The sequence below is a fragment of the Coturnix japonica genome, chromosome 13, assembly GCF_054131305.1.
Source record: "Coturnix japonica strain WE chromosome 13, WE-NBRP24, whole genome shotgun sequence".
Classification (NCBI taxonomy): Eukaryota; Metazoa; Chordata; class Aves; order Galliformes; family Phasianidae; genus Coturnix; species Coturnix japonica.
Window position 1 is genome coordinate 16,000,211 of NC_140675.1, and position 22,610 is coordinate 16,022,820.

Consider the following 22,610-nt stretch of genomic DNA (forward strand, 5'->3'; position numbering starts at 1 on the left):
GCCGGGACGTGAGGAGGAACAGGAGCTGGAGAGCCGTTACCCGCTGAGGTGAGTGTGGGGCGGGACAGCGCGGCAAGCGGAGGGGTTCTTCCTCAGTGAGGTGAGGGGTTGGGCGGAGCGCTGCAGGGGTCTCTGTTAGCCCCATACAAGTAATAAACTGCCTCAAAACCAACACCAAATTGCTTCCAGAATGCTTTCTGTAGGTGGATACGTGACTCCTTGTTGAAACTGCTTTCTGATTTGCTGTTTTTTAAGCTCCTGACAATTTTATTGCTTTTTGGAATGTATGTTCTTGAGGTATTAAGCGCTTTGCTGTAACAGTGTCTTGTTCTCTTTCTTCTTTCTGTTTTATTTCATTTTATTTTTATTTTAAGGCTGAGTTTATTCATGTAATGGGTGCATGTATCAGGAAGATAGCACAGTAATTGGACAATGGTCAGATCTTGGAAAAACTGGGTAAGGTCAGCGTTAGGAAATCCTGCTGGGACTTTATGAATGGATAGAGCCAATAATCATAGCTTGTGTAACTGTGTAGTGTGTCCCTTCAAAACTTTTTATAAGGTATCTAATGGAAGACGTAAATAAGTGACAAAATATAAGATATAGAATCATAGAATCTTGTCCTGTCACTTTTTCCTGGGAGCAGACACCAGCCAGCCCCTCACCACAACCTTCTTGCAGGGAGCTGTAGAGACAGATGTGGTCTCCCCTGAGCCTCCTCCAGAGTGAACCATCCCAGCTTCCTCAGCTGCTCCCCATAAGGCTTCTGCTCCAAATGTTTCGCAGTTCCATTGCCTTTCTCTGAACATGTTCCAGGGACTAATATTTCCTACAGGAAGAACTTTAAAAAGGCTTCGCAACAATGCAGGAATGTTATTGATATTAGTCATCCCATAAAATTTGGTGTCTTATAGGGTGACTGCCAGATCCAGTGCATGAGGTGACCACCCACTACAGCAGGATTTGACTATGTCTGGTCTAGAACCAGATAATGGATTGCTGGTAATGTGTGCTAATAAGACACGGGATCTGCTGGTAGGCGAGTTTTCTTACTAAATGGAACAACTAGAGAAGTAACACATAGCTACTATAAATACACAGCGTGGAATTAATAAGCTGAAAAACAGTTGATTTCTTTCCTTAGATATATTTGCAATGCATAGAGATCATGCAATGGATGAAATCACAGAAGTCATGAAGATACATAGGGTTTCTTTGGAAAAATGAATCAGTCTGTGAATGTATCAGACAAAATAATAAAGTACATTGAAAGTTGGTACTGTTTTTTCTTTAGAAAAGTGGAAGATGATATATACCCCTTCTGTTCATATAAATAAAGCAGTAAGCCTGTTTCAGCTGCAGAGCACTTTTACTATCCCTTGTCCTAAAACTTACTGGTCATCAGATGTAGCTGTATAGCAGTACCTAAAGACATTTTGTTCCTACCTGCAGCCATCCTTATCTTTTTGCCCCATTTGAATGGCATGTTTCATTTTTTGTACTGTTTTAATTTTTTTCATAATTGATCTGTAGACAACAGCAATGAAGAAAATACTGTCTAAAAAGGTGCAAACCACAGAAGAATGGCTAAGAAACTACAGTTTAGAATCGTTGCAATTAACATTAGAGCATCTGGTGAATGAAGGCACTGTTATTTTGTAAGTACTTTTGTTGCGCTTCTCTTAGTCCTGCTCTGTGTGCATCTCTGATGTTCATTGCACGTGGTGTTCCAGGGATTCAGCAAGTGGTGCTGAGGAGATAGAGCTGGCACAAGAGGCTGTTACCAATTTTGAGGCCAGAGTTTCCAAGTAAGTTTTGATCTTGTTTATGGTTTTGATGCATAACTGTGCCTGTGTCATCCAACCAAACTGTCTGCAAAGCTGCTTTAAAATAGAAGTTGCTTTGAATTTTTTTGAAATGGCAAAAGATTTTCTCAGTCTGTAGTGCTGATGAGAACTTTCAGTTCTCTGAGTTGTAAAAACTATGAAGTAGGTGATAAAATAATTTGGTTAACGTAGAACGATGTTTGGGGAAAGCAAGTACTTTGTTTTGTTTCAGTTCATATATATATTAAAATTCACTTGTTTAAAATCAGTCTAGAAATTCTGTGAGCGTGCTGCCTTCCAGAGTTCTATTTTATGAGTATCTTTCACGATAGTACAGATGATTTTAAATGCATCTCCTGTCAATACGATCTGTGTGGTGAACTAAGTTTTGCCTGGTGCTTCATGCAAACACACGGCACACATCCCTCTCCTTCCTCTCACTCGAATAAGCCAGCAACTAATGAGAAAACATTTCAATGATCTGGTTTTTCAGCCAGCTCCGTATCTACTCAGTTAAACAACTTTGGGGGAAGAAGTGTTCAAATGTCTAGCCCTGTAATTGCTGGTCCTACGATGAGTACTTTTAAAAGGTGATTTGACATGAGGAAGGCAAATTGTTGATTACATGTAAAGAATGCCTTATCTAAAGCTGTGCTATGGCTTTTGTCAGGGTGGTTGAACTTTATCAGCAACGAATTCAGTGGCTGTTGAAGGACAGCAGAAAGGTAACTCGAACTTTTCAGTATGTTCAGAAGAGAACTCTATACAGTATTAAAGAATCAGTTAACCTTTGAATATTAGTGAAAAGAGGCGTTCAGAAAGAAGAAAAATTATTTTTCTTGCTCTTACGTTGGTATCTGGGCTTTTTGCTTTCTAAATGTTGTCTTTTTATTTCTATTATCAGTTCTAATAGGGACATCCCAGCACCCTTAAAGAGGAGCAGACAAAGCCAAGCTTAACTTTTGGCTGCAGTAGTTGTGTACCCTCTGCCACAGCTGGTTAATCACTTGCTGTGCCTGGCAGTGCTCATGACCAGCAATGGGAAAGGGGCATAACTCTATCTCAGGTGGACAGGAAAATAAGATGCATCCCAAAATCTGGCTTCTTGATTTAACCTGAAGGTGACGCCATGCCCAAAGCTATTGCTTATTGTCCCAAATGATTAATAGTTCCCTTGGAAAGGAAGCAGTGTGATTCAGATCTCCTTATCTCACTGATAAGGAGAAACAAGGAGACTAATACTCCTTTGTTTTCTTGTCTGTCACTGTATCATCTTTACACTTGAAAGCCTAAAGTGAAAATAAACTTGTAACACCTGAATTTAACGTGTGATTGTATAGAATATACAGAAACAATTTAAAACTTTACATAAGCTTAGTATTTATGGTGTCTTCTTTTTTAAGGTGTTTGGCCTTGTAAAAGGAAACAAAGTTGGACTTGTGGTTGATGTGTCTGGTCTGAGTGACAGATCTAGACTACAGGGTTTTCAAAAAGATCTTCTGGTAAGTAATAATAGAGCAAATTTTGGCCATTGTAACATGTTAATCAAGACTCGGAGCTAAGGAGAGGGAAAATCCTCTTTAATTCATAATATGCAATAAAGTTTTCCATTGTAGAAAACTATTCTTTAAATTACTTTGAAATTATCATCTTTGTCTGGATCCAAATTAACCTGCCATAATAATAACAGAGGTTTCTCAGTGCTTGTACCAGCATTCTCTTTGATTCTAAACTTGTCTAACAGAAGCAACTTAGGAGCTAAAACCAAGCCATATACAGAGTACAGTTTCATTTCCTGCATTCAGGCATTATTTCAAATGGATTTCTATTATTCAAATTCCTCATTTGTTCATTGTAAATAAAACAACTAAAAAGAAAATTCAGGTTTTAGTCTGTTTGGCTTAGCCCTAATGCCTAACCTGTTGTTTAGCCAAAGCCATGAATATGTTTTAAAATGTTAGTAAATGAATAGTGAATGAATATGCCCCTTGTAGAGCAGTACGTTCTGTTTTGTATGCACGTCAACTGAAGAGAGGAAAAATATTCCCTGTTTCTATTAACAAACTGACAGGATTACTCTAAGATTGCCTGTCTTGTCTTAGTACTCCTTAGCAAATACTTGTGTGACTTGTTTTGGAAGCATTTCTTTGTGGTAGATGAAAACATTTCTGTCAGCCATTTTTAGCAAACTTCTGGCTTTGCTCTTTTATATAGTAACTCTACCAGTAGCAGCACAGAGAGTAATGCATTAACAGCCTTTTTATTTATTAGTCCTTAATAGATGAACAGCTATGTTATAAGAAGCAATTGTACTGCCTCTCATTTGGTACGGAAATTTCACCTCTGTGGGAGAGTCCAAAAAACATTGGTGTTCATGTGTAAGTAAGTTAGTTTCTCTGTAAAGGTATTTCAGACCAAGTCTCCATTTAATTAGAGCAATCTGCAGTTAATAATTACTGTTCTTCATCTGGTGCCTGTTGTAATTTCTAAGTGAGAAAAATAAGAATTGAGCACAGCCAGTGATTTCATGGTGATTGTTCAAGCATAAAATGACTTAGCAGCCCCTGCCTTGCAGTAATCTTCATGGTCTATTTTATTCAGCACCTGCACGTTGGGTGCATGAGTTCTTCTTTTTCCTTAGGCTGAGTGAAGCAAGACAGTGGGTACAGCAGCTGACACCTGCAGGAAGCTGCAATTTGCTGAAAGCCTTAAAATATGTCTTTACAATGAAAGAGCTGAATTCTCTGGTGATTATAATGCGAACCTGGTAAGTCCACTACCTGCTGTAACAACCAGCTTTAACTTGGTTACAGAATTGGTACAAGAATCTGAACTTGTTACAAAGATAGTAATGAGCTGCTTAGAGCTCATTGCATCCACCAGTCATTGTGAACCAAAATAGAATTGTTTTATTATCATTTCTGAACAGAATCAAACACCAGAAGTAGTAACTCAGTAATTGTTGAAAGAGATAGAGGAGGTAAAATTATGCTAAATGATTGGACTTAATTCCCATGATTTGGTATTTCTTTCTCATTTAATGTTTTTGTTTCTGTCTTCTTCAGTATGGCCTTTTCCCCTGTCATTTGGTTACTACCATTGCTAAAATATTTTTCTTCCTTTTCCATATTTACTTATTGAAATCAGCCCTGATCAGTCTTCGGAAATACTGGCAGACTATACTCAGCAGTGTATGCTAGGGAGAAAACTTCTGGTTCATGCTGTTGCATATGATTGTGGCAGTCCTGCTGCTATTGTAAGTAACTGTCCATACTCGCTTCCTGTAGTCTCCTGTCATTTATTTCCTATTCAGCTTCAGTGTCTTCTCTCTTATACTTATGAAAGTGCTTAGTTACTTGTTAAAAAGTTCTTGACCTAGAGCTGTATTTTATTCAGAGGAGTTTTGAACACATGAAATAACTTGTTTGGAGCTTCTGTTTCTTCATTTTAATTCATACCAAAGCCAGAAGTGGCAACCAAATGTATTCGTGCTGTACCTTATCATCTTATCTTATAGTCTCTTTGGCTTTCTCTACATGTACCTTAAAGATTCTTCATCTGTATGTAATTAAGAATTGAATGCTAAGAACCCATGTTTACAACAGAGATTACAAAACCAAAGTACTTCTTTATCTTCCTGTTGCAATGTGTAGGCATCTGCAAAAAACCTTGCAGAAGTTGTCAGTGGCCGTTATCATTGCTACTCTTCAAAGGGAGAGGTAGGTGACAGCTGGAGAGGCAAATGACTTTTCTCTCCTATGTTTGGTGATTTCAAATAGTAAAACTGTACTTGGCTGATGTTTGAATAGCAGTTAACTTTATTTTTTCCCCTTGTTTCTATGTGTACAGAATTCTGATAGTAGTGATGTTAATCTACTACTTCAGGAATCCCACAAGGCTAAGGAGCTACTCAAGAGTATCAAGCAGGCTTTTCAAAGGCGTGTTGATGGCTCACTTATTAATGGAATTGCAGATGTAAGTATAAGTATATATGTATATATATTTCCACATGTGCTTTGTAGTTTCAGAGGTAGAAGTCCTTCCTGTTCACAATATGAAAAATATATATATGACTGTTCAGTTACTTTGATAAGTGAATATATTGGCCATCTGTTGTAAGAGCAAAGTAAGGCCAAAACCAGCAAAGGAAACATTTTGCTGGACATTCTCCAAAATGTCTTTTTCTCCAAGAAAATAAATTCTAAGTGTTCTTGATGAAATTTGGATGAGAAAGTAAGTGTATCTCCTGTTAATTTTTCCTCGTTCTGTGGAGTGTTTGGGGAAATTCTAGTTCTACTTTGGCCTGATAGAGAGATTATTTACTCATACCTTTCTGCCATTTTTAGCAAAATAGCTGTCTGTTTTTCCATGTACAACTATGATGTTTTCATTTTCCCTGTGGGTTTTTGCATTGTGGCTAATATAGCAAAATTAATGGAACACTGTCCTATGAAATCTATTTCTGGGGGACCAGTAATAGCTGTTTTTGAAGTATTTAAATTATTGCAATCTCAGCACCCTGAACATCAGTAAAACGAAAAGTTTATGTCGAATTTTTAGATTGAGTGTGAGGAAGTGAAAATGTGCAAAAAACTTGCAAGGTATTTTCTTAAAAATCCATTTTAGGTTTCCACAGAAGTTGCAAATGCAGCAATTCCTTGCTTCCTACCAAAGCCTCCAGAGCACGAAGGACCATTAATTATTCAAACACCGCATTTCCTGGCCAGAACATCAACAGACTGGTTAAAGACAAATGGATTGAAAGGTAGTGCAGAAGGAAAAGCATAACAGATATGAAACAGGGATTAAATATAGAGAATATGTTTTATTTAATTTCTTTGTTCCTTGCTATAGCTAAGAAGTTAAACCTTTACCAAGTTTTGGCTCCCAATGCTTTTTCTCCTGTGGAAGAATTTGTACCTATTCTTCAAAAAACAGTATCATCAACTCTACATGAGGCAAGTGATGGGGACCTGTTCCTTTTCTCTTGTTGGGTTGTTTGGTTTGGTTTGGCTTTTTTTTTTTTTGTTTGTTTCTATTTCTTTCTACTGCTATTTTTTCTCATTAAAATTGGTGCTTTATAAGATAAAGACATTCTGTGGGTTTTGACTAAAATTTGAGTTGTGGATTCAGATCAGAAACTTAAGTATAATTCTTAAGTATCTTAATTATAATTCAGGAAGGAATTCCATGCTCTTGTGACATATGTAGGCTTCTGTAAGCATATAACTTTGTTATTTGTCCTTCTAGAAAGCTATGATGCAGTTTGAATGGCATGATGGAACTGTGAAAAATATTCATGTTGACCTGCCAATATTATACAAGTATCAGGTGGGTTTTTTGTATAGACACAACCTTATCAGGGCAAATTACTGTCTAATTTTTCCATATTAATTGCAAGACGAGCATTTTAACCTTTACTGTGTTCCTCTAACACTCTTACGAGGCACGTGGACAACTTTAATGGGAGTGCTGAGGGAAAACAATTCAGAAGTGTTTTCAGCATTTTCAGTATTGAAAACCTGAAATTATTTCCAGGTTCTTTATAGAAGGCTCTCATACTTCTAGTTTACAGCAAGGTATCAGTTATATGTGCAAGTTGGGCATTTGTAGTTAATATTTTAGAATACGCTCAGCCATTCTTCATACTTAGAATAAATTCTGAAAATAGTGACAGCATTCCAGTCTGCAACTGTGTGTTCAAACATTGCTTCTTTAGGTCTTGAGTTTGGCTGCAAAATATTTACCTGAAAAAATTTATTTTCATCTTAATTTTTCTGTATTTTATCTGCAGAAACTCCTTGCTAAAATGGTAAGAATCTATGAGAAACGAATTAACTGGCTGTCTGTTGCTAGCAGAAGAATTTGGGGAAGTGTTTGTGAGAGGAGGTATTGTATTCTGACAGTCCTGGTTTTGTGTATTGGTGATTATTTTACTTTGTCAACCCCTGCTTTATGTGTAAATGAGCACTAAGGAACACAGGGCACAAAACAGTAGGATATAGAGACAACAGTTGCAGATAGGACCAGTGAAAGCAATCCACTTTTGATAACAGATGCTGATATTCATTTATATACTAATTCAGTGAGCTTACAGTTGTTATCAGTCTATAAAAAAACTGCAATTTCCATCAAATAAGATGAGACTCTTAAATTTCAGTTATCTAGCAAGTAAGCCTTTAGGGAGTGGTCTATCTTAAATTTCTGTTAATATATTTTAAGAATCTCACTTTAGATTGTACATATTATTGTTTTTATATAGATTGTGTTTATACATTTCTATACCTAGTTAGATATTTTCTTTGGTGAGCTCAAGAATGCAGTGAAGATGATAATATGCAATTAAATATTATTTTTTTGACAAATAACATGTTTCTTGCATAGGGTGGTTATACTTGTTGACATATCAGTGACAAACTCCATGTGCATCATCCATATCCAGCATTCTTTGCGACTTCTACTTGAGGAGCAAATGTCAAATAAGGATTGCTTCAATATTATAGCGTAAGCAGCTACTTAGAGTTGCTTTAAAATAAATGTAGCTTTGCAGTGAGAGAAGTATGTTGATAGACTGTCGTTATGATGAAGTAGTTGCAGGAGTAGCACTGACAAAATTGCTCGCTAAATGTATGGATCAGATGTAGAGGAACTATATTAGTAATTAAAATAATTGTTTTGGACTAACTGAAACTGGTTGGATCAATTTTTTTTCCTGTATTGTTTATAACAGTGTGAGTTCATATGGCAGAGACTTTTACTAGAAGAAGGTTTTGGGAGTGCCTCAGCACTACTGAGAATGCACTTTAAATTTTACAGTGACTCCAGTGCCTCTTTAATGTTTAATTATTCTTTAACTTCTGTTCTCACACTGCCAGTAAGAAACATAGGACAGCAGCTGGCAGATATCTGACTGACAGGTTAAAAAAGAGACAACAACTTGTGGAGTTCCAAAATTGATGGAGAACAGAACCCTTCCTTCATAAGATGAATGCAGGCAGCATCTCGGGGTTATTGGTTTGGGGAGTATGTTGTTTGTCTTGTTGTTTTGTTTCAATTGCAATCCTGCCTCACCTCTGCTTAGCTTTTACCAGCTCAATTAGCATCCTGTTCAAGAAAGAAAAATGGAATCTGGCCCACTGCTTTGAAAGTATGACTACCTCTGAGTGATCGATAAATGTGAATAACTAAATGGTTTGAAACAGGAAATAGGAAATAGATAACAATTACTTGTGTAGTACCCAAAGTCAGGTTTTTGTCAGATAATTCTGTTACTTCTTTTGTTTGTTTTAAAGCACAAGGTGAGAATTAATTGCTCTTACCTTTCTCTAAAAGATTTGGGAGCCACATTGAGCCTTGGCAGTTGGAACTTGTTCCTTCCCACCCGGAAAACTTACAAAAAGCTTGGAGGTAGGATTAAATTCCTTTCCCATACTTAGGAATTAAGTGAGCATAGATACTGTAAAACAGATATAGCAAAAAAGTAAAATGAATCAGTGTTCTGAACAGTTTAGACAAGGCACAGGTTTATAATATCACAAAAATACTTTGCCATGAACTGTTCTATAGTGATTGTTATGGATGGTTTGTAGTGAAAACTGTCATAAAGTTTAGTATGTCCTAATGTCTTTGTATTTGGAGTACATATGTACGTAAGTACAGAAGTTTTTAAGAAATGCACAGGTCACATAAGGGATTTGAAACTGCTTCAAATTCAGCTGAGATCTGGAAGCTGAACTGTTTTTCCACATATACACTGAAACTAAATCCCATGTTCTTCTTCATGGAGTTATATCCTCATTGGTTTCATTATACATCTATGGTTTTCTTTTATTCCAGTCAGTTTTGCTATTATAGTTTTCTCCACATAAAATTAAGAGGAAATTCTTTCACCTCTGTGCTCTGAAACTTACCTTAAAAAGTAGTTTGTTACGGTGGAAATACAGAAACTAGAACAAATGTTTTGAATCCTTGTATAATCTGGTTTTGATGGCTGTTGTTGTCAAATAACTGTAGATCCCAGAGCAGTGTTATTGAAAATTCAGAGTCCTCTTGCTGCTTTAAGCAGAAACAAAAGCTTTTCCCAATTCACTCTTTGAAATGTAAACTTCTCAGGTGGGTATTGAGGTTGCAGTGCAGTGGGAGTAGGAATTTCATGAGTGCTCTCAGAAGAGCTGTGGAAATAGACTTCAAAGAGAAGGATAAACACATATCACAAGGACTTTACCTGCTGACTACTGGAATACCTGATCAGGAAACAGTGAGTATCTTTACAGGTTTTACAGTTCTTTTGTAAATTCTCACAATAGTTGAGAATAACTTTATTTTTTCTCTCCTTTATCCTTTTGGCTATTTTTCATAACTTGTTGGCAGAATACTTCTCCATTACATATCTATGACCATACAAATTGCTCATCAATTCAGGAAAAACTGGAGCAGATGGAAACTCTTCTGTGGTACAGAGAGACTTCTCATTTTGATTTATTTTTGCCTTGTAGCACACAATCAGTGCCTACGTGGCTGAGGCTTGCAGAGGTTTTGATTTACAGCTTCATGTCTGTCTGTTCAGCATAAAGGAGGATGCTGACTCCTCTGGGATTATTCCAGCCCGTTATGCTACCCCAATGGAAACTGCCATTGCTTTCAAAGAAATAGTACAGGCTGCCAATGGGAGATTCCATTGGTTTGGAGAAGCAGGTATGTGAAAAAGAGAGTCACCACTTAGTTCTTTATCATTCATTAAATATTATGTATTATTGCATTTTTTTACCTCAAATTAAGTTGAGTTTTTAGTATACAATAATGTTATACTAGCACTGAGATGTAAACAGAGGTCTTAGTTTAAAAAAGGCTTTTGGCTATCTTAAAGAATATTATTCTGTAGCATTAATTTGAGTTTTTCTATTAAAATCCACTGTTTCTTGCTAGATAATTGTAAGATACACAGTTAAAATTTATTTACCAGTGTAGAAGGCAAAGACTGCCTACCAAATGGAAAACAGAAGTTTTTTGATTGTTTTTTTCTTGATATTTGACATATTTTACATTTCTCTGTACACTTAAAAATAGTGATTAGCATATATTTGATTATCAGGTATTTTTGAAAGTGATGATATCACTGCTATAGTATCTGAAATGGAAAAAGCAAAGAACTACTCCCAGAAGGTATGGATTATATATATCTTTTTACATTACATTTTTCTTCAAAAAAAGAAATTGAGCAGTGTTTGTTCAGCTGGCAGTGCAGAAAATTGGACAACACAAAATGCCTTGTAAGACAGGGAGGAAAACTCTAGAATATGAGAATGACCACTTAGAGTAAACACAGGCTGGAAAGCAGTGATACAGTAGCACTGCAGTGATGGCTGTTACAGTGGCCATGATTTCCTATCAAATATAAGGAGTTCACAATTGAAGTGATTCTCCTGTTGTTGCCAATCCTACGATAAGTTCTTCCCAAGTAGGATGGTTCATATACTTTAAATTGCAGAGTAGGAAAAGGTTGTCAGCTGCACAGTACATTTCTCTAATGTAAAAGAAAAAACAGGTTTCTTGAAGCATAGTAAGGGTGTAGAACGAGACTGTTTCTTTCTGAGTATGAAAAGAAAGATGTGTGCAATGAGGTATCTGGCCAGAGGTCAGAGCAACTTGTTAAATGCAAGTCTGAGATGATTTTTTTTTTTGTTGGTGATGATGTGTTTTGTTTGATTTGTTTTGTAAAGAGTAGCTGGTGAATATTCAGTAGGATCTTAAGTTAGATAGTACTGTTCTGAATGTATTCGGTTCATCTTCTGCTTGTTTTTCCTGGGCTTCCAGCATATTGTGTTGCTTTCCCTTTTAGAATGTTTGTGCAGAGCAGGGAGGGTTTACTCCCCATGTGCAAGTACAACACAAAAAGGTTATGAGTTGTTAAGCATTACCTGATTATTATTTTTATAATAAATAAAACAAATACCAATTTTTCTAAATACAAGATGTTTGTCTTTGAAGTGCCATGTTTATGAATTACTAAACAGTGTGAACTTCCTTTTCAGTGTGCGTTCTTAGTGGAATCCTTAAAGCAACGTACAAGACATGAGCCTGCTAGTCCAATTTTAGAAGAAGCAGATGCAACCATGATTGTTGTGAAGGAGAAGAGAAGGCCACAGAAGTTGCCATCTCCAAAACCTACAGCTCTGAGTCTGGCTAGAATGGTTTGAAATTCTTCACAGTTCCATTTTAAGATACAGTCTATTTTAATGAGTGATATTGACTCACTATCATATGCTGGTCTTTGTGAGAGAAGTGCTCAGGCTGAAAATTTGAAGGAAGTAATAACAGTACTGCAATTCTACTATGAATTTACATTTTAACTTGCATTCAGAGTGCTACATTAAAAAAAAGTACATTTTACTAAATCCTGTGAAGTAATTAAATATAGCTCTACTAATTAAGTAACATTGTAGTATCTGAAGTTATCTAAATTGCACCTCCTGTGACCTTATAAATTCAGTGTTTAATAGAAGCAAAGGCAAAGCACAACATGCTTTATGAAGCTGCTTTTATTTAACGAGTCTGTCTAGGCAGCACTGAATTTTATACACTACAGTGTTATTTAATTCATGTTGTTTAGCAGAGTGCTCAGCCTTTGCCAGGATGAACTGTGTCTAAAGGAAAAACTGTCAACAGTAAGTTTACACTATTTAGTTAACTGAGGAAAATACTACATACTTTATAAAATAGGGCCATAATATGCTCTCCTTCATGTGGCAAAAATGGACCAACCGCATCTGATTTAAAATATTAATCTTCAGTTTAATGGCAGCAGAAAATTTGCCAGATAATTAAAACAGAGCAATTAGGGTTGTTCACCTAGCAAGGAATTACAAACTAATGCAGCATAATGGCAACCTGCTGGCTAGTAATAAGAGACAGAGTAAAACAGAAATTAGAGAATAATGAAAGATAGTTCCAGTTTTGAATGAGTTGGGCAGTTATGATATAGTATGGTTAAAATGCTTCTTAATTTTTTTACTCTTTGTAATTATAGCATATTAAAGACAAACATGGTGAAGAGAAAAATACCTCTGTAAAAGCACCGGCATGGCGGCCCACCAGTGCAAAAGCAGAAATTCCACCAGGTCTGCATGGATGAGGGGCTTCTTGACTTTAGTTTGTCTGGGGGTTGCTGAAAATAAAGTATTAAATTAGAATTGAAGGATTTAAGTTTTAAGATACAGTAATATTTTTTATCTGAAGACAGAGCAATAGGGAACACTGCGGTTTTTGAAATACCTTTAAATGAGTTGTAGTTGTAATCTGTCTGGATTAGGAGAGGAAGGATGCTGCCCAGCTGTATGACTGTTACCATGTTATTTGATTGAATATCCATCCTGTATCAGAAAATGTAAATATACGTGGTGGAACCCTCCTTTGACACATGGCTGAAAATGGATTGTTCTTAATTGGTATCTAAGAAAATTAAGTATGTATAGCTGTGGTAACTGAAGAACTGGATTGCATGACAGAGATTTATCTTCAGCTGAATTAAGTCCGTATTTATGGTACTGCTGGTTGTTGTTTTTTTTCCTTTGTAGTACAAACAATAAAAAAATGGCCTCAGGATGAGAATAGAAGAAAATATAAACCAAGGAAACAGCCAGAGTGTTCTGTGTCAGTATTTTATACTGGCAAAGGAAGAAATGTGGGTATGTGTTGCCAAGATACAATGGGTGTGAAGCCTTTTTACTGGTAGTCATTATAATATAAAACTGTTTGGATACTAAGTCATGCATGATCAGTGAGCTGTAAATAATGAGTGGAAGTGAGTGTCATTTATCAGTTAGGGGTGGATTTGGGGTTTTTAATTAGACTTTTGGCTAAGTGCTTTGCAATCTTCTGGTCAAAGATTCTTCAATGAAAAATGCTCATTCCTTAGATGACAAGAAGATTTTTTGGGGAATTTTTTGAAGATAATTTTGAAGACAAAATGAGTTACTGTGTACTCCTTCATATTGAAACTTTAAATTCTTGCCAAATGAAAAATCATGTATGAAATGCTCAGGTTTTTGTTGTTGGTTTGTTGGTTTTATTTTACCAACAGAACTATTTTCATGTGGCTCCAAAAGGGCCATGAGGTCATGTGCGAAGTGCTATAAAGAGGTAACCAAATGTTCCCAAATATTTCTTGCTAGGTACAGTGTACCGACATTATCCAAAGACTGTTTGCATAAGAAAGCCTGTTCCCTCCATCAGATTGCCAAAGAAAGAGGAAATCTGTTCAAGCAAGGAGGTACTTTGCTCCTTACCGACAAATAGCTATTTTAGAATTCTTAATATGAATTAATCTGAACATTTTAATTGTGATTCTGTACAGTGTATTATTACTTGAATAGTTCTAAAATTTACTAACAACTAATTGCACCATTTCTTTGTCTTACAAGTGGCTGTCAAAGTACAGTATTAAAAAGCTTAAACTGGAGTTGCCCAGACTGATATTTGGTCCAGGCTGCACTCACCAAAAGAAAATTGTGGAGTCTCTGCACAAGAAAGTATCGGCAAAATACTGCGCTATCTTCCCTAGTGTAGAAATCAATGTAAGCTTTTGTAGATTTTATGTACCTACGTCATTGACACTACAAGAATGTTGGATATTGATTGGTTTGGTTTGTGCAGTGAGCAGAAAAATATAACAGGTTAAGGCTAAGGTATTACTGGTTTATATATCTATAAAAGTGTCAGAAGGAATGCAACAGATGCTTCTGCTTGAAACAACAGGCTGAACTAAGAATTAGGTTTTTCCTAATTTGGGTAAAGCAGTTGTTTATTAACAAATGAGTCACAGAAGTTTTTAATGCTTTTTCATGAAGATAAAAAAATAAATAAATCCTAATGCAGGCACTACATACACAGCAGTTGCTTACATAAGATGCTTTTGTATGAACAATTTTTCAGGGGGTTGTGAGACATCTGCAGGTTCAATCTAAAGAACTGGAAATGTACATTGAACAAATGGAGAAGGTGTTGCTACGCTATCTACAGAGAATACAGTGGCTTCTCTCAGGTATTGCTGTGCATCCTCCCTATAAAGCATGACCTGTCGTGTCTGTCCTGTGATGTGTAGAAGCATAATTGTAAAATTCCATTTCTCAGTTGCTTTTTATTTCAAACTCTGCTCTGAAAACTCATTTTTCTTTCAAGAAATATATGTGTCTTGTTTTAGCAATAAGTTTTGTTTGCAGACAAAAACACGAATTGTGTGCTGGCACATACTTTGAAATTATTAGAGTGGTAGCAGCTGCCTCTTTTAACATAGAATCATTTCTTTCAAAAGCTATTTTACTTGTTACTCATAAATGATTTTGTAAGGAAACGGTTACTTATTTTTTTTTCTGTATTGCAAAGTTCAATCTGTTTTTAGTGCAAATTGTAATAATTGGCTAGTAATTAATGCTTGTTAGTACTAGAAATGGCAGAAGACTTTGCTATCACTAATCCTTGAACAGCCTAGTTTCCACTCATATTAGAATTTGTTATGTAGAAATGTGTCCAGAATAACTCCTGAAAATGGAAGATTTTACCACAGGCTCAATAAGATCATATGTTTAACATAATAAGTCAATGTAATAACACTTAGTTTTAATGATCTGGTACAGGAAGTCGAAGATTGTTTGGTACCATTTTAGAAGCAAATGTCTGTGTTTTGATTGATACATCTGGTTCCATGGACCCGTATTTGCCACATGTCACAAAGGAACTTACCTCCCTTATCTGGGAGCAACTGAGAAAAAATGAAGTCAGGTATAATAAACTGCTGATAAACACTGCACTGCTTCTGTAATAAGAAACAATACAGTACCAATATACAGTACTTTTCCTGTTGTTTTTCCCTTCAACCACCTTGTAATTCTCATCTCTCTAAGATTTAGGCCACCTTTCCAATAGGACGAAACTGTTTACCTTTTGGGGCTCAGCCTTCCAGTGAGCCTTTAGTTGACACAGAATAATTTACGTTTCTTATGCTTTATTCCAATAATTGGTTGCTGGTTTTGTTCATTTGTTTTTGTTTTCTGTTTCAAAAGTGTCTTACACAATGTGACTGATAGTGTTGATTAGATTTAAATACTGTGGGCCATCTTTCTCCCAAGGTTTAACCTGCTGAGATTTGCAGAAAATACAGAGAGTTGGAGGGAGCATCTCGTAGAAGCTACTGATGAAACATGTCACGATGCTGTGCAGTGGGTGTCCAAATTCCACGCTCATGGTAATACCCATATCCTTATGGCTTTACAGGTTAGTAAATTGCATACAGTATTTTGGAGAAGAAAAGGTGTTTTTTGGTGATAAAGCACTTCCATCTGACTGATAATATTTTAGAAAAACTATTTGGTCACAGTATAACAGACCTCTTATACTGAAAACATTTAACGGATCTGGAATCAATCCACAGTTCGTGTCCACAAGGCTCACAAATACAACATGCGCTGCTTATTCTCAGTTTAGGAAAAATGTGAAATGTCAATAGTCGCATCAGTCTTTGTCTTCAATGGCTTCTAAATGAGTGATTCTTTTTATAGATACTTTTGAAGAATCTTTATATACATTCCCTGGAATTCTTGGCAGATCAAGTGCAGTAGAATTGTAAGAAATGTCTATACAGAGGATAAGTTTGCTGAGCCAATTATCATAGCAGGTGTTCATGAAACAGAAAGGCCAAATCCTAATTAGCCTGATTTTCAGATATTAAGCATCTTTTACTGCAGCAAAGTGTGATGAAAGTCTTCTGTTAGTAGTTCTACAAAACCAGTTAAGGGAATCTTCTCACTGTTGGCTTATTTCAGTAACTCAGTTTTGGTGGTGCACTGCTTGTGCGTATTGTACCTCATGCTTCAAATTATCTGCTTGTTCATTTTTATAAATGTATATATTTATTTTATTTAGTTCGTTTTAGTGAAAAGGAAAAGACAAAAGTAACTTGATAATGAAGCTGTCTTAAATGATTGGATTCAAATGTTTTCATTTTAAAGTGTAACTTTTCATATAAATCTTCTCATCATTTAAGCTTGTCTTCTGCTTTTTAGAAAGCTCTCAGTTTCCAAGATGTAGAGGCATTGTATGTATTGACTGATGGAAAACCAGATACCAGTTGCAATCTGATTTTGAAAGAAATTGAAAGATTGAGAAAGCAACAAGATATTAAAATCCACACCATTTCTTTTAGCTGTGTAGACAGGTATGTGATACATAGCAAGAACAAACAAACCAGCAATCCTTAAAATGATTACTTATTGTTGGAAGGCTGAATTCTCAGAGCATGCCATGTGCTCTGGTCGCTGAACAACAGGATTGAGCTAGGCAGACATTCATAGGAGTGGGAGAAGGGCAGGCTGTTCTGACACACAGTTGCTCTGTGGTCTACATCTCCTATATCCAGTTATTGAGTGTGTTGGACAATGGTCAGTAATAGAGGCTTAGAGTGGAGGGTATGTGGTGGAGCACACACAAAATGTTCCTTCTTCTTATGGAATCCCCCAGCTTTTGGTTTTCTTACCCTTTGTGAAATATTACTGCCTTTCCTTGCCAACCAGGCTTCTGATTTTTTTTTTATTTAGCTTCTTACTGTGGTTCTGTTGGTACAAAGAACCTCTTGTTTAAAAAAAAAAACTATCTACAGAGGTTATGATTTCTAAGCAGTGTATATTCTTCCTTAGCTCTTCAAGGTTATAAATGATACAGAAATTTAAAACCAAGTCCTTCAAACTCCTTGTTTTAATATAATATTTTTTGAGGAATTCTCAGAAATTATTTTTTTATTCTTGCTTCCAGATAAATAATTGTCATAACTGACATTACTTTATTGTTAACAGAGAAGCAAATGAATTTCTGAAGAAGCTTGCTTCCCAAACAGGAGGGCGCTACCACTGCAGCTTTGGAGTTGTGGATGGACAATTAGCAGCACACCGAATGCTGACAGAAGGATTCAATGATGAGGATGTATGTTAAATGCTTTGGCTCCTGTTGGATTTGATTTTACTTCATTCTGACTTAGTTCTTTATCTGTAATCAAACTGCATTTAAAAAAGAAAAAAACACTAGAAGAATAAGACAGGACTTCATATTGAAATGAAAAGGAGAAATCCTAATATCTGGCTTGGCCTTTGACCTGCAGGTTAAAGTAGATGATTTAAATTCTCTTTTCAGGATCCAGTTTTTCCATACTTTGAAGGAGATGATTTAAAGGAACTTGCTGAAGAAGTAACAAAAGCTAGAGGTTTTTTAAAGCAGGCAAAATCTTTGAGGTGAGTATCAAAATTCTTCCAATAACTTTTATTTCCTGAAGTAAAAAGAAGGATATCTGAATACCAGTGTTTGCTACTTGCAATGGAGTTGCTGTTTCTTCCTTGTACTACAATTGTAGTTTTTTTTAGGCTTGGAAAATGGCATACAAATGAATTCTCTGCTTTAGGTGGATTTAATTTTAAAGTCTAATACTGTTAGCTACCATTATACCATTGTGGTCGCTTCAGCTCTTATATCAAAGAGAAATTACATGAAGTTGTTCTTCACCTTCTGAGTTCTGTCATCTGCCAAATCATTTCACAAAAGTCTTGTCTCTCAATCTAGGTCTTTTTCTGTTTTTCTAATTACTATGGCTCTCTTTTTCCTTTTCCCTTCAAGTCTTGAGCCTGCCACATTTTGTCCCGTCTTCCCCTCTTTCTTTTCAGTTCTTTTCAACTACCTTATCTCTCTGCATGTTCAGGTTCTTTCTTCCTTAGTTTTCTTTTTCTTCAGGATCCTTACTTAACACAATGTTTCTTTTTCCCTTTTCTGTTAATAGTAATTTAACAGATAAGATGATGCCAAATAGGGATATCCCAGTGGACTCAAAATGTACTGGGTCAGTTCCTGAGAGCAATATAACAGTTAGCACTGTGTGCCATCTGTATCTCAGCCAACTGAACTGGCTCAGGTGGCACACTTTCCTGCTGCATCTAGTATCATTCAGAGCTGGCTGGGATTGGTACCTGCCTAGAACCAAAGTAAAGGACAGTAAAGTTGTATTGATCCTCATGTCCTTTCATGGTTACACTTCTTAACTGCCAATCCAGAAGCAGAAAGTGCCATTTTGTTAGTAATAGCAGGCAGAAGTTCTTGTAAGGACACTCAAAATGCATTATACCTCTGCAATAAAAAGATTTTCTGTGGCACAAGGACATTGCTGAGCAGACTTAAAAAGCTACTTTATATCTTCCTGAAAAACCACTGTAATTGTGTGATTTTATTTTTTCTTTCAAGCAGGCTATTACTAGAAAAATGGAATATTAACCAAAAGGACAGTTCTGACTTTAAGAGCAGTGCTCAGGTAAATAGTCGCTATAAATCATATTTTATACATAGCTTAAAAATTTCAGTAGAAGAATAACATATCATAAGCCTACTGTGAAGATTATTAATAGGAGTGTCTATTCCCAGAGCTGAAAATGTTGTAATGATTTTAGTGCTTAGCTGAGCTGGCAAATTAAAAAATACAGAAAAAAGAGGAATTCCTGGGTGTGAATGTAACAGTGCTTTCTTAGAGTTAGATGAGAAAGGCAAGAGTTGACAAGCACTTGTCACAGAGCTATTTGAGGGGAAAATGTACGGGGAGACAACCACAGAGTTATTTGTACTAGAGAACTCAGGCCTACCATGTTGTTCAAGCATTGGGTGAGGCAGATATATTTTGAGACGGTGTTTAAAATCCTTGTTTCTACAGCTGTAGGTTCTATTTTGGTTTGTAAACATTGCCCAGTCATTCAAAGAGAAGAAAACCATCCAGTCAGACCTGCTGCTTCACAGAATCCAAAATCTGGAGCATGTTCAAATATGGGCAGAATTCAGAGTATAAGGGCTTACCACTAAGAAGGGATGCTTAGAGAGGAAACAGGATAACCATCTTGTGGTAGCAAGCAAGTTGTTACAGGCATGTAGAGACAGAGGCTATTGTTTTGCAACTATCACTGTCTTAGAGCCTTCCACAGTGAACTACTGATTGTAAAGCGTATTAGAAGACATTCTAATGTTAATTTACTTCAGAAAGAACATAATGCTGTAGCACAATTGAACACGTAAGTAACATAAATTGTAAGTTACTCAGGTTTCTTTATATAGTTTTTCCAGTATCCTTTTTTTCAGTTTTCTCTGTGAATTTATGTGATTTATATATTTGATGTATTTCAAACATTATTCATATTCTTGACTTGTAGGATTAAAATTTAGGCCAACAAAGGATGCTGAAGATGTTTGGAGTGATCCCACTAACCTGCTTCAAGTCATTGTGTACTTAAAGCTTCCAGCGTCATGTGCAAAGAGGGAAGGATGTACTCTTTTTTTTTTTTCTCTCTCTCTAAACTTCTGGCCGAGGAGAGCTTACAGATGATCTGTTGCCAACTTACTGCATTTACAGGTGTTGCAGAACTCAAAGTAAATCAAGCCTTGAACTCTCCAAAGTCTAAGCATAAATAGAGGATAGTTTTTAATGTAATGAATATAAATTTTAGAGATTGTAGTGATTTTATAACGTAATAGCAGTTGTACAAGAATCAGACCCCTGTTTCTCTTCTGGCTGGTAATAATTACCACATCACACTAATAATTGCTTCAATCAATTGATGGTATGTCAAAGGTGTATTTTTCTGGCAGTAGAGAAGGAGCAGAGTGGATGATTTAGAAATCATCAGGTTTGGAAATAAGGAATGTCTTGATGCTGATTAACACCTGGTTATGTCTGTATGACCAGACACTGCCAGTCTTCAAAGCAATTCTGTTAAGTTCTTATGCACTTCCTTTCACAGAAAGATTAAAAATGTTTCCAGTGCCATTGGGTACATTCAGTGATATCACAGACTCTGTATGAAATAAGAATTGAAGCATTTCAGTGTGTTGCATTAGATCGCAGTCTGGCAAACCTCTAATTTACAGTCTTTTTTTTTTTTTCCTCTGTATGGTATTTGGTTTTCATAAATGTTACTCATTTGAAACAACTCAGTTCATACATAGACTGATCATAAATGGATCTGAGTTCACTGCAATGTACACTGACACTCATCGCTCATTTGTTTGCATTGGTTTAGTCTGGAAATATGTTCATAACTCTCTTTCTCTTGAGCATGCTCCCAGGTTCAGACTGTAGACTTAAATGTATGTAGGAATTCAGGTACCTTCTTGCTGGTGATGTGAGCTAAGAGTTTCTGTTCCAGAAAAATGCAACAGAAAAGGAAGGAACAGATGTTTACATTAAAATTTGTGTAACCACAGAAGATTCTCAAAGAGTCAGATGTTGTAGTATGTAGCGATTGTATTCCATCCTTTTTCTATTCTGAGGGGTTTCAGGCCATCCAGCCTCTTTCCATACTTCTGAGCTCATTATCTTGCAGGTTGATCTGTCCTGCTGCCTACTTAGAGCAGCTCAATCCTTGAAAATGCAGTTTCTGTTTCCCACCTCTTACCTGCCTGGGTCAGCAGTGATGACCAGGTTAATCAAGTGCTCTGTTAATGTTCTATGTGCTTCTATGTTCTATGTGCTCTAATGTTTCTATGTTGATTTGTCACATATATGCCATTTGCTTTCCTGGTTTATGCTTTTTGGAATTCAATTTACTGCATTCAAGAGGAGTTTTATAATGGACAATGTTGTATACTTTTCTGCCATCTTGTTTGAAAGTCATGTATTTTCTGTGATTCACTAAATATTATGATTTATATGCAGTGAATTAAAGGCACAAAGCTAAAGCAGTTGCTACCTTGATGTACTCAACCCCCTATCAGAAGACTGCAGCAAGAATTGGTAATCTCTGTGTGAGTACAGATATTCATATTAGCTTAGTATGGACTGGCAATTCAGGAACTCTTTGTGTGTGTTTCAGCCATACCTGCCTCAGGGGAAAACAGACCTAAACATCCCCTATGCAACTTAAGGCCATTACCTCTTGTCATATCTATATTATCTGGGAGAAGAGGCCAACCCCACCTCACCACAACCTCCTTTCAGGGAGCTGTAGAGAATCTTGAGGTCCCTCCTGAGCCTCCTCTTTTCTAAACCAAACCATCCCAGTTTCCTCAGCCGCTCCCCCTGCACTTTAGACCCTTCACAGATCCCTTGCCCTTCTCTAGACACACTCCAGGGCTTCAGTATCTTGTGAGGGGCCCAAAACTAAATACAGTACTTAAGGTGTGGCCTCACCTCCTGCATCTGCTGGCTGCACTATTTCTGATACAAGCCAGGATGCCACTGGCTTTCTTGGCCACCTGGGCACCCTGCTGGCTCATGTTCAGCCATCTGTTGACTAATAGCCTGAGATCCCTTTTCTCCCTGCAGCTTTCCAGCCACTCTGCCCCAAGCCTGTAGCATTGCCTGGGGTTGTTGTGACGCAAGCGCAGGACCCAGGACTTGATCTTGTTAAAGCTTATATAGTTGGCCTCAGATGAACCCTTCCTGCCAGCTTGGTGTCATTTGCAAACATACCAAGGGTGTACTCAGTCCCCTCATCCAGATCATCAATAAAGAAGTTAAACAGGACCACCCCAATACTGACCCCTAGGGAATACCACTAGTGACTGGTTGCCACACAACTGTGAGGGATAAATTTGTTTTCAAGCATTAGCGTTAAGATTTTCTTTACAATTTTTTCATAAGAACCTTTTTCTCTGTACTCTTTGTAAACCCCAGGTGAGACTTTTTAGTAATCCTAGTGCCATTTATCTACAGAATGATGTAACAATAGTATATTTGTGTTGTCTAGTGTCTTAGCAATCCTTTTAGAATATAAC

At 36.6% G+C, this 22,610-nt stretch overlaps 1 protein-coding gene across 1 annotated transcript; it reads left to right on the forward strand.

The window, feature by feature from the left end:
* Window positions 1–936: 936 nt before the first annotated feature.
* Window positions 937–21,572, forward strand: VWA3A (von Willebrand factor A domain containing 3A). The gene is made up of 32 exons (XM_015877073.3): window positions 937–1,002; window positions 1,534–1,658; window positions 1,734–1,808; window positions 2,497–2,551; window positions 3,230–3,328; window positions 4,098–4,204; window positions 4,468–4,593; window positions 4,974–5,082; window positions 5,480–5,545; window positions 5,676–5,801; window positions 6,453–6,591; window positions 6,681–6,784; window positions 7,077–7,157; window positions 7,621–7,715; window positions 8,211–8,330; window positions 9,159–9,233; window positions 9,939–10,083; window positions 10,322–10,520; window positions 10,918–10,988; window positions 11,858–12,016; window positions 12,853–12,943; window positions 13,400–13,510; window positions 13,997–14,094; window positions 14,246–14,398; window positions 14,757–14,865; window positions 15,458–15,602; window positions 15,950–16,094; window positions 16,883–17,034; window positions 17,669–17,795; window positions 18,003–18,100; window positions 19,101–19,164; window positions 20,048–21,572. The coding sequence occupies exons 1-32, from the start codon at window positions 970–972 to the stop codon at window positions 20,051–20,053; spliced, it is 3,408 nt and encodes a 1,135-aa protein (XP_015732559.2). The 5' UTR covers window positions 937–969; the 3' UTR covers window positions 20,054–21,572.
* The last annotated feature ends 1,038 nt before the right edge of the window (window positions 21,573–22,610 follow it).